This window comes from Aulonocara sp. 'chitande type north' Nkhata Bay, linkage group LG17 (genome assembly GCF_057382095.1).
Source record: "Aulonocara sp. 'chitande type north' Nkhata Bay isolate Kocher_YH1m ecotype deep benthic linkage group LG17, A_spYH_male_GT1.1, whole genome shotgun sequence".
NCBI classification, from domain to species: Eukaryota; Metazoa; Chordata; class Actinopteri; order Cichliformes; family Cichlidae; genus Aulonocara; species Aulonocara sp. 'chitande type north' Nkhata Bay.
The window spans coordinates 28606073-28618611 of NC_141360.1; the positions used below are offsets into that span (position 1 = coordinate 28606073).

General features: G+C 41.0%; 1 protein-coding gene across 4 annotated transcripts in view; it reads left to right on the forward strand.

The window, feature by feature from the left end:
- Nucleotides 1-11391, forward strand: part of anks1b (ankyrin repeat and sterile alpha motif domain containing 1B) — a 275289-nt gene extending 263898 nt beyond the window's left edge. For 3 of the 4 annotated variants that reach the window (XM_086269110.1, XM_086269111.1, XM_086269112.1), the window contains 4 exons: nt 1382-1519; nt 1611-1778; nt 8679-8770; nt 10011-11391. In XM_086269110.1, coding sequence (XP_086125236.1) covers nt 1382-1519; nt 1611-1778; nt 8679-8770; nt 10011-10059 — 447 coding nt within the window. In that variant the 3' untranslated portion in view covers nt 10060-11391. Of the gene's footprint in view, nt 1-1381; nt 1520-1610; nt 1779-4848; nt 4972-8678; nt 8771-10010 lie in introns of all 4 variants that reach the window. The other variant, XM_086269113.1, reaches the window with a different exon arrangement.
- The last annotated feature ends 1148 nt before the right edge of the window (nt 11392-12539 follow it).

The following is a 12539-nucleotide window of genomic DNA, read 5'->3' on the forward strand; positions in this document are numbered from 1 at the left end:
TTTGAATTGCACTAAAACAGAGTATGCTCAAGTAGGTCATCCACACTGAAATATACAGAGACAGTTTTAGATATTAAAGTTACCCAACAGTGATGAGAAGGAGACCAGCTGGTGATTCTTACCAGAAAATTAATTAATTAAAAAAAAAAAAATCCCAAGTAAATCTGTATTTGGCAATTCAATTCTCCAATTAGTCACACAGACATGCTTGTGCCTTCTCTCGGTCCTGCGTTGTTATAGAACACAGAAGGAGATGAAATGTGCAGCAGCTCCCTCTACAACGGCACGCCACAACTCATTTTGCGTTAGGCTAGTGTAGGGTTTCCTCCACGCCCTGGAAACTAAAATGGGCTGCGTGAAGACGTCCGCTGCTACGTATATCTGCGATTGTCTCCAACACAATATAAAGATAATTAAATGTGCAATTATTTGTGGAGGGAAATTACACAGACTTTGGAAAAATGATTATGCGTCTTCCTGTTGACACCATTATAGCGCTTAATGTATAAAAAGCATCCTCAAAACATCTTTTAAAATGTAATAATAAAACTATCTGTGCAGCCGTCCTCGTGGCTTTTCACTAATGTACTAAACCGCGAACGACAGATGGAAAGAAACAGTATTAAGTACAAAATCCATTAGGAAGATCAAATATAGTAAGTCATTATTAGTCCTCTGTGGTTACCTGCTGTGTGGGTTCACCCAAAACAACAACTACAAGGAGAGGATTCCTCTCTTAGCTTAAACCAAGTAATCAATATGCCTATTTATATATAATCAGTGCAGAGAGACAGCTCTGTCCTGTATGACTAACCTGGCATTTCACTGGTTGAATGTTATGCAACTTCTTTTTGATTTCTCTCAGGTGGAATCATCTGCATTGCACCGTTTTTTGTTTTTTTTTATCTCTACAATATGTTGTTTTAATGTTTTCATTTTCATGCCCTTAAAAAAAATCCACTTCTTCTAGATCAAAGTTTAATGCATTTTCAGCATATTTTCTTATAATAGCTCAAAGCAACTTCTAACTTAAATGTAATGTTTACTGATGTTGGCCCCCGCTAAAACTTCTCTTTGGGCTTTGATGTTTTTTTAATTCACAGCGCTGAGATGTGCTTTAATTAACGCAACACAAAGTCTGAGCGTTCTCCAGTGACATTACCAGAGGACAAATTCCAACTTAGTGACTCCAGAAACGTCTCAAACTGAAAAGTGTGCTACAGTGATTATGAGTTTGAGATGAATAATAAATCAGATTTGTTTTTCTGTGAAGTGGCTCAATGGAGATAATCTACGATCTCTCTGTGCGCTTCTTTATCGTTCTGCTTCTGTGTTTTCTCTTTTTGTTTCCTCCTCTCCGTCTTTCGCTCTCTCTCTGTAGAACATCATAGCGGAGCATGAGATTCGTAACATCTCGTGTGCAGCTCAGGATCCAGAGGATCTGTCCACATTTGCCTACATCACCAAAGACCTCAAGTCCAGTCACCACTACTGCCATGTCTTCACTGCTTTTGATGTGGTCAGTATTGACACTCTGCTGTGCTCACAGGTGAACATCAGACTCACTGTCCAAGATCACATTAACCTATTTGATTTTGCCTTTATATCAGAACCTGGCCTACGAGATCATCCTGACGCTTGGACAGGCCTTCGAGGTGGCCTACCAGCTAGCCCTACAGGCTAGGAAGAGTGGCCACGGATCATCCACACTGCCCGAAAGCTTCGACAGCAAACCCAGCAAACCTGTCCCTAAGCCACGCATCAACATCCGCAAGTCTGTAAGTAACGCAGCTGCACAGCTGCACTACTGTTCAAAGAAAAAATCCATCCCTGTCAAGTTCCACAATAGTGAGGCCACATGTTCCAGATGGTCTGGATTGGACTGCTTTGGTCTAAAGTGAAAAAGCTTCAAATTTTTTGAATTTTATTCCAATAAAGCACTCCTATTTTCACTGGACTCTGTCCATAATACCCTACCAGTATCATCCTCACTCATTTACATTATTTCTAAACATCTGAGATTGGTTTTCTAGCTCTATCTGCTCATGTTCTTTGCTTGCGTGCGCCTTGGCCCAGCGGACTAAGCGGCAGAGGTGTAGGTGGATATTTGATCTGTTAAGCGTTCACTCAGTCTTACTGTCCCTGCAGTCTCTTACACACTTGGCTGATTGATGATGCGTGTTTGCATAAAGCTCCAGGGAGGCTTGCCCGCTCTCCCTCCGGGGGTGTGTGTGTGTGTGTGTGTGTGTGTGTGTGGGGGGGGGGGTTCTGTGTAAAAGAAGATAAAGAATTCTCATGTGGAGGACTGCATTATAGGGAAGAGCTTTTCGCTCATGTGCAGTAATCTGCTTAAGGTAGGGCTGGGTATTATAAGAAATAAATACAAATGCTGATATACAAATGCTTTGATGGTTTAAATGATAAGCTGAGGAGCTTCACTTAAGCTGCATCAGTGCATACAGAGCAAAAGAGGAAAAAACCTAGTCTTCTCTCAAACCTGCAGGAAAGCACTTGAATGTAACCGTAATGGATTTAGAGAACGATGATGGTTAAGCAGAGCAAAGTGCTCCATTTTTGCCCTTATTTCTGCTCGCAGATATCATTCAGAACTGTGAACTTGTTCCGTTTCCTCCTTTAGCCTGACATTCCCTGAAGTGTAATAGATATCCTCGTTGGTGGCTGTATAGTAGCTTGACAATGGCTTTACTCCAGCTTGTAGCATCGATGGGCTAAAAGATAGCCCTTCAATAGTGCTTATTGAACAGATCGTTCTGCAAACGAAAACTGTTTCATGTCTTGTGTCAACTCGATAATCGGGATGAGTCCAACGTCTGAGCCCAGGCAAAAGCTACAATGACGGATGGTCATATTAAAAGTGTCCAAGGTTTCAAATATTACAGTTATAGTGTTCCAAAAGCTCAGGCTGCAGATGCACCAATGGCTCAATTTCAGAGTGTTTTTCTGTTCTTGGATGTACTCTTGTACTCTTATATGACACCAAAGCGAGGATATTATCTCATGCACCCACCCACTGGTCAAACCTCCCGTTTGCAAACGGCAAAGAGAAGAAATTTTAAAGGGATTGTGGCTTTAAAAAGGAGAGGAAGTAAAATGGCCTGTTTTAGGCAGGTGGTGAACTAAGAGTCTGCAGCAGTTACTTTGGACACATTCATTCAAAGCCTCTCGAGTTGAGTCCAAGGCTTAAAATCTGAAGCTGAAATGAGCTTAATAGGTCTCAGACAAGTCAAAATTTATCAGTCATGCTTCTAGTGGACTCTACATGCCCCTAACAGTTATGCAACTTATATTGATACATATAAATTATGGTAATCAATACCCAGCCCTCGCTGTTTAACAGCTTCTTTCCCAAATGGTATCATAAAAGCATGTGTCATGCCTCCATCAAATACGGCGTCACAAAGTCTATCAATAAACCTGCAGCCCTTCCATAAACCCCACAACAGACAATTAAAATAGTCACCCTAACCCACTCTGCACTCACTACCCTCCTCCACTGACAAACACCAGCTCAGGCTCAGCAGCACACATGTGAGTCCAAAAGGCCTGGTACAGAGTTATAGTTGCTGCTGTAACGGTGTGCTTGGACCAAATTTACATACTGTGAGTCATGAAAAAAAAAGGTGATTGAGTGGAACAGCAGTTTCATAGGACTGCTCTCGCTTTCTAAAGTTAGTGTGAGATGTGAGATGGTGAGGAAAGATGGGAAAGGAGAGTGCCTACAGAGATGATGGATGATGGCATGTGTACACACAATCTGCTTAGTCGGCAACCATTACATTAACCATTAATTGTCTTTTTTCCTGCCTGCTTCATGTATATGTATGTGTGTGTGATGTAGTTAATGGCTTGTGGTGTGCAGCAGGGCAAAGATACTGCAGGATTCATTTAATATTCCTGCCACCCGCCAGCAATGATCTCCATCCTCCAGCACCTCTAAACCCATGTCCTTTAAAATACAGTAGCTTTGTTTCTCTGTGCACCAGTAACAGTTTCTCCACAACCTCCCATTGTCATATTTCCCCTGTGAGCATATCAGCTTGCAAATCCCCCCCAACTTCCACTTAACTTACAAAGGTGAACTTTGAACTAACGAAGACTGGTATGTTACTGTAATCTGTAATGTGACACTTGTAAAGCAACAGATTTCATTTTAGATGGTCTACAATAGGCCTGGGCCGTATCAGATTATAACAGCTGTTTAGAAGTCCTTATGGAAGATGGAGACTATGAGTGTAGAAAAATGCCTCCGCCCCATATACTGTATATTAAAGATGGACATAGCAGTCGTGGTTTCACTAATTGGTTAGCAAAATCGGGCTTTTAAGTGTTTTCGCTGTTGCTATATTTTTTGTTACTTAACCAGACAAATCTAACTGACAAACTGAGAGACTAGGAAGCCCTTACCCTTTAACAACCTTTAAAACAACTGGAAACCCATCATGAACCTGGGGAAAATTGTCTAAATCCATTTGAATAAACTGAGCCTGAGTGTTAGAGAGCTTTTTTTGTACAGTTGCTGTGGCATATTCATACTAGTGGGAGTGTTGTTGCCATGCAGGAGTTGCTATATAAGTGTGGCGTAACATTGCCTTCTCCAGTTTGAGTTTTGCTGTGTTGTGGTAATGCTGCTGTCCCCCGCTGTTTCCAGGGCAATGAATTTGCTGCCATGTTGTTGCCATGGTTTTTTTGCTCTTGGTTTTAGACCGCTGTTGCCTTTTTTCTGTTGCCATGTAGCTGCTCTGTCCTGGCTGTGGTTTTTGCCTTGCTGGTTTGTTGCTTTTGGAGCAGGCCGACTTTGACTTGTGTATGACCTCTGCCTCCCTGTAGGTCATCATGCCCCCCTCCAGCCGCTGGTCACTGGGCCACATTTACACCCCTCACCGGCCTCCTCTTCACCCTCCTCTTCCTCCCTCTCGACTCTTCCATCTTCCTCACAAAGCTCAGTCACAGGTCCTCCACGCTTTTCCTTCTCTTATCCTTTGTTTTCACATAATTTTTCATTTATTCAAGGAGAAGGCGCCATCTGTAAGTGCTTCCATTTTAATTCTGTTGCTTTTACTCAACTGACTCTGCATCCTTGTGTGTCCTCTTTGCTGTGTGTGTTTCTTCATTTACTACCCCATGGCTCCATATCACTTTTAGTAGCGCTGGTATTAAAAAGACAGCCAATCTTGCAGAGCCAATCCATTTCATAAGTGCTTCAGTTTTTACGTGTCTGTCTGTACCAATTCAGCCTCTGGATGGAGATGCACCGCCTCCTTCTTTGTGGTATATTTGAGATGGTAAATTAATATAAATAAAGCGCTTTGATCAATAAACAGTAGAGTTGAGTGGTTGGACGTATAAACCAGCTAACAGTAATTGGACCGAGCTGAAGGATGAGGGATTTTTTTTGGTCTTTTTTAAATTTTGTTAAATTATGCTAATTAAAGGGTCTGGCTCTTGAGAATTCGACTCAGTCAATAATTATCTCGTGAATTCCTTCCTTTCTTTTTTTGTGTTTAATAAATTCTTAGAGTTGCCAAAGATTCTCATCATTAGTGACCTTGTATGTCCTAGCTTGCCAGCTACGACAAGTGTTGTCAGCCTTTCAGTGGCACATGCTGCAGGTTGTGTGGCCTAAATACTGAATTACATAAATTTTCCCCATTTACTTGCTCTTTCATGGCTCAGTCATACTACAGTGAAAATAGGACCGCAACCTCTTTCCGATTTGGAAAAAACTGGTGGTTGCCCAAAGACTACGTTGATTTATAGTTATATAGTATATTATATATTATATTGAGTGTGTTGAACGTGCAACACACTCAAATTCTGGGCAACCAATTTCAATCACATGGTGATTGCTTGGGTCAACTGGCAGAAGGCAACCTGTCTCCACACCATCACAGTATGACTCAGATTGACTGCAGTCACCCTCAGATAGACTAGCAGCAGTCTGCAAATAATTTCCATCTAATTTATAAATGGAGACAGATTTCCAGCATATTGTAATCACCCTGAGTCAGTCTTCACCGACAAGTGCAACTCAGCAGGAAAGCATCGCAATAGGGGACTTGATTCAACTGGTTATTTTCTGTTTATATTCCTATATAAAAGTAAGGTTTTAGACTGCCTATAGCATTTTGCAGTTACATTTCCGTTCTGCAGAAACTATATCACTATGTGGGAATGAATTTCTGAATTTCTGTTTTAAATTTATGAGGGTCTGGCAGGACTTAGAATTTTATGTGAATTTCTGTGTATATAGATGGCAACAGATTTGCATTTTTTACTGATTTGTTACAGTTGAACAACTTGACTCCATTCAATTGGAGCAAATTGGTCTTCTTGCCAATTTATCACATGTCAAATTTACTTTGAAGATTGTTCTTTGAAGCAACTAAGGCAATAGGGCTGGAAGTTCACAATAATTGTGGTCGTCCTGCAGTCTCCAACTATGGTTTTCCCTAGTTTGATTGTAACATTAGAGGCTGTACTTCATTTAGATCAAGGCTGTGAAACATAAGTCCCGGGGGCCAGAATCGGTCTGGCAAAGACTCCAGTCTGCCTCACTGGATAGCTTTGGAAAATGATAACAAGGGACAAATTTTGGACTTTTAACGGCATTTTTCCTTTATAAAGATCCCCATGGGTCCCTCCATACTCATACACCAATGTAATTAGGTAATAAAGAATTAAATGGGAGAAAAGTTTCTGGGTTTTCAACATCTACAGAAATGTGTTATTTGTTTTTTTACAGCATAAATCTGCAGTTTACAGATTTATTCCTTCCAGTTTAAGCCTGAAGAGTGCTGACAGATTCTTTCATTTAATTTCATGTGGAAAAACTGATGTCTACTGCTGTACTTATATTACCGGTAAGATCTCTCAGGGATTGAATGTGTAGTTAAAACTTCACAAGTCATTTTCATGCGAATCATCAAATCAAACGCTGGACTCAGAGTGGCCTGCTGGAGCATTTTAAGACACTGCCTACCCTTTATAACAAATGCTTAAAAATGAGCTAAATGCTTAAACACACTTAAAACCACGTAGGTTCAGTACTTCCAGAACTAAATGCTTGCACTGAACTTTTATATTTCGAGTGCTTTCACTTCTGGCCCAACCTCACACTCGCCCAGAAACATCTTCATCTATCACACAAAGCATATGATTTTTATAAAGGGTCATTAAAGAACGACTGCCATTCCACAGAGTATGTAGTGCGCCAAGAAATTATTCAAAAGTTCAATAGACCCACACTACAAAGAGCATGTTTTACATCGGTTTGGACCACTGACTTCGGAGCCAAATCAAACATTGGACGCCCCGGTAGCATCACTTAAAGTTTCTCTTCCCACCCCTTCCTTGGGAAAAATTCATTTTGAAGGCAGACGATTCATTCAGCGTCTTCATGTGTGGTTGATGAATTTGATACTGGTGATGCTCTGGATGAGCTCTTCACTGAGCGTGATGTGTTGTGATGCCGCGAGATCGAAAGTGTGTCTGTGTTTGCCTTAATCCTATAACCCCAAAACAGGATTATATGGTCTTGCTCTGGCTGTGTGTGTGTGTGTGTGTGTGTGTGTGTGTGTGTGTGTGTGTGTGTGTGTGTGTGTGTAAAGAAGAGGATAGAGAACCATATTAAAATTACAGTTAGTTTCAGTACTGTTGCTGTAGCAGTGTGTTAGGAGAAGATAACAGAACCATGGCTCTGTCAGTGCACCGCAGAGTTAATCCAGTTTCCTCCAACAACACTACGACACCTTTCAAAGCTGATCTTTTTTGGCTTTATTATAAAATGTTAACACTACATGGAGATGCAGTTAATAATTTGCTCATATATGTTTGCAATTCAAGTTTACAAACACGCGTATTCCTGTACCGAGTCAACTTTACCGCCGCTGCCATCCCCCAAAACCATCTGAAAACAAACCAACAGACTGGAGGAAAGCCACCCTCAGCAATACGCCTCTTGATTGTTGCCTTGGAGTTATTTTTGAAAGCGCTCTAGATTGTTTGGTTTGTTTCTCAGCCACCACGATGGCTTTCCAGTTACAGACAGCATCTCTGTTAAAAGTCTTCGAAGCTGCAGGAAGTGGCTCAGGAGGTAGAACAAGTTGTCTGCTCAACGGAAGGTTTGTGGTTCGATCCCTGGAAGTGCCAAAGCATCCTTGGGTAAGCCAAGGCCAAAGTGCTTGTGAATGAAGAAGGTTGTATAGCATTTTAGAGTGGGACAGGACTATATAAGAACTAGTTCATTTACCATTTGTACAGCTTATAGGTGATGCACTGCCTCAGTGTGAACACAGACATGACATTTATTCATATTAAAAAAAAAAAGTGTATATTCTCAGTTCTGCTTTCTCATCTGTAATATTTTCTCCCGCCACCTCATTTCTCTGTAAGCAGCCGATCCTCCACCTCCATCTCATTCATTCTACTGTATCACTCTGATGTCACCGACTATCAGCATGAAATAATATCTGAAAATTGCACCTCAAGTGGATTTTTTTAAAACTACAACACAGACTTTTGCATTGTTTGGTTTGAAATCATTCAACACAGCGATACTATATAATAAATTGGCCGTTTGTCCTGCTTCTCCCCCTCTTGTTTTTTTTCTAACTCTGCTTCTCCCCGTCCTCCTCCTCCTCCGACTCTCTCTGTGTCAGATGGAGCAGCCATCCATGGATCAGAAGGGCCATGCCAACGTGCCGTGGATTGTGGAGCCAGGTCAGGAGGCCAAAAGAGGAGTCAACACCAAGTACGAGACCACTATTTTCTAACATACACCCGCCTTGTCCAATCCTGTGTGTGTGTGCCTTTCAGAGGTTGCCCTGTACCGGGGCCCCGCCCCGGAGTTGGGCACGAGCGACGCACGCCGCCGCGCCACCTCACCGGCTGAAAAAATAAAAAATAAAAAAATTAAATTAAAAAAACATCTCGCCCCGCCCCCGATAGCCGAGCCTGTCCACTGCATGATGACGTTTGGCGCTGCGTTGTCTCTCTCTTCTTCCTCCTTGTCTCTTCTCTCTTTTATTTCTGCTCTCCCCCCCTCTCTTTGGCCTGGGCCACATCCTCCTGCCTGCAGGGCTGGCGCATGACCTTTGAACCCAGGGCTGTGGTGCACTTCTGTCTCCACCTGTAGGGGGAATGGTCAGCTCTGTTTTTCCACTTCATGTTTGTCGGTCAGTCAGCAGTCAACCACTCGGTTATTCTGCTTCCAGTTTCTTGTTTTTTTTTGTTTCTTTTTCTTCCTGTTTATGGGTGCAACCATTTGGCTTCGTCTCTCTCCTCCTTTTCTCCTCCAACTGCCTCCATCCCTCACTTTACTATTCATTTTAGCCCTTTTGTCCAACTGCCCCTGATAACTTGAACAAGATTTGAAACCAGAGCACTGCTAAGAGGCGAAACAGTGTTTTAGCTGTCTCTGAGCACCGTGTGGGAGCTGACAGTGAGGAGGGATGTTGTCCTAACTTGACAACTGGAGGGAAATTTAGACTTTTTAAACACTTTTTAATCAAAGAGGAGAGCTGAACTTTGGGAGAGGTGATGTAGCACAGTCTAACTTTGACTCAAACTGGTTCATCCAGCAGGCTACTAGAATGTATTTCAACTTTTTGATTCTTTATATCAGATTATTTTTTGGAGATAAACTTGTAAATTTCTTTGACAAACTATATTTTAAACTTGACCTGTGACACAGGAAGATCTAGGTGAACTTTTGCTTTTCTAGCACCTTTTTTCAGCACATGTTTGTGTATATGTTCAGAATTACTTTAATCACGTGGAGTTTTTTTGTTTTGTTTTTTTTACTTTGTTTTCATTTTTTTTTCCCAGCCCATAAACCTTGTTTTATTTGGGGGAATAAATCTTGTATGTAAAAGGTTTAGCATGTGGCTTGTGAAACGCATGGTGGCCATTTTGGATTTGCTGAGCAGGGGGGCCAGTGGAGAGGCGGGGTGTGAGGGCTCTCTCGATAAGTGATGTCATCTCATTTGCAGGGCAATGCCGGATGCTCATGTCTATTACTGTGGAATGCAAAGAATGTAGCCAGCCCTAAACATGGACCTTGTCACACACACAATGCAAAAAGGACTACAAAGGACCCTCTTGTTCACTTTTCAAAAGGACTACAAACATGGATACTACTCCACAGTGTTTAAAGTTGACTACAAAATTTTAACGTCATTCATCCACGTGTTGCTAGACACGGTAAACATCGGACCAACTAATAATTAAACACACACACACACTGACAGGACTGCATCTTGACAGACGACCGTCTGCTCTGAATGTACACTTATTTGAAAGCAGCCTCAACTTTCTGCAACTCCAGCAGGATCCGTTTTATGCGCCCAACTGGGAGGCATGACCTTCGAACTTTTTGGCAGGTCAGCATCTCCATGGAGACTGTGAGTATGGTTACAGGGCATGTTTAGGTAATAGACGGCGGGCTGACTAAAGGGCATCCCCGGGCATGTGTCAGTGTTGGCATGAGTTCCACGATGTCTGGCTGGCTCTTTTGGTCCTCTTTATTTTATTTCTTTGTTGTTGTTTTTCCTTTAATGTCAGAAAATAATAAAGAGATATATGCACAAGTGTGTAAATGACTAGCTGCAACACGCTCAAGATGCAACGGGTGTCTCATAATGAATGAAGAGCCTATGTGAACAAAGCATCTAGAGTCTAAAAAAAAAAAAGTATTCTATTCGTATTGCCTGACATTTTAATGTTTAATATGAGAGTATTATATTACCATGAGGATTATGATTATACTTGTGCAATTCTTGTCTACTGTTGTCTTAATGTTACATTATTTTTCTATGATATGCTGAAATGAAAACCTTGGGCCTGAGAATGATGGCAATCCTTTAACAAAAAAATAAAATTAAATAAAATAAAATCCGAAACTAGGCGATCACACTTGTACACAGAGAGCGAATGTCGCAGGTGGCTAGCTAACTTTTAGGTCAGGTCAACTCTCCATCATTTCTCACGGGGCTCTACTCTTATCTAACAGATGTACTATTTTAAAAACGCAGTATTACTGTATTATTTGGATGAGAAATCATCCAGTTATAAAGTGTACATAGATATTTTGCCAACTCATTGTTCATACATGTAAAAGAAAAGAATAAAGGATTTGCAGCAAATGGCACTGGAAACATGGTACCAAAATAAAGGTTGGACATTTAAAAAAAAAAGTGGTAGATTGTAGAGACTGTATTTTGAGTGCAAACTAACATGAATTATTTGGTGTCATCACTGCTGACCAACTAATGTACATAGGCTTGGGCTTCCAGCACACTGATTTTTGTAATTTTGGCCATTATTTATATCCTTGTAAATCACATTAAATAAAATATGACTTGTACAACCATATTTATCCATGGAATGAAGTTGTTATTACATCTTTTTTTTTTTTCCATTCTCAATCACTGCATAGAAGATCTAATACCAGAGTAAACATAAACATTCCTAGACACACATTATCTGACAATAGTGGCTTATTTTGGTATTGGTTACCACTGTGACTGAGAGCAAAGATGGAGATATTTGAGTAATGTTCCTCTGTTGTAGTGTCTGCAACTTTTCAACCTGAATATTTCAATGAAGCTTTAGCTGCAAATCCTACTCTGTTTGTAGTACTAACCCTTGGTGCAGCTTCTGCAGATGATAAGGATGCATCTCCAAGTATCACAAATCACGTTGCACTGATTCTCATTTGCAAAATGTACTTTTACCATCTGGGTCTTGCCCCATTTCTGCACAACAATCACCATCTCAGAACTTACTCGCACATTATAGTGTGTGTAATATTTCACATACCTCAAACTGGACCTGCTGCCCAGCTGTGATGTCAGGGACTTCAAAACTTCACCGCTTTCTACCAAGGAAATTGAGAAAGAGAGGAGAATCATTTGGCTCCTCCAGGCTTCAAAGCATTAAGAATCTCTACAAATCTTCTCTTTGTATTCATTCTTAAAGAGCTCTTCTCTTAGTCTTGCTCAACAATTTGAACACAAATTAACACTCATGGGAAAAGCTGTAGTTAATAAATCAGTACAATATTGATTGCAGAGCTCTCAGAGTTACTTTCTCCTCCACTAGCTTGTTTTTGGTTTGTAGGAAGTTCCTCACAGAATCCTGGTGGATTATTTATACCTTCAGGTGGTGAAAATCACTGAGGTCTCAGGGCAGTCGTGTAAAAGGAGTTAGTGAAAGTGAAAACAATTGTGAATCCACTGGACAGAAAGATGTTGAGACAGTAGTGAAACAGACCAGGAGTTTGTTAAAGTGTACTTTCACCGATAGTTATACTCAGCATCAAGACTGTAGTGAAAACACATACTCAAGAAAAAGAACAAAACCCACTGCTGTGCACTACAAACCTCTAATTAGGTGTATACAATTATATATAGGAATTTTTTAGTATAAAAACAGATTGCAGATGAGCTCAGAACTGATCAGATGAGCAACTTCCTGCTCTGACACTGAGGTCACTGCAGGGTGAGCAGTTAGCTGCCTCC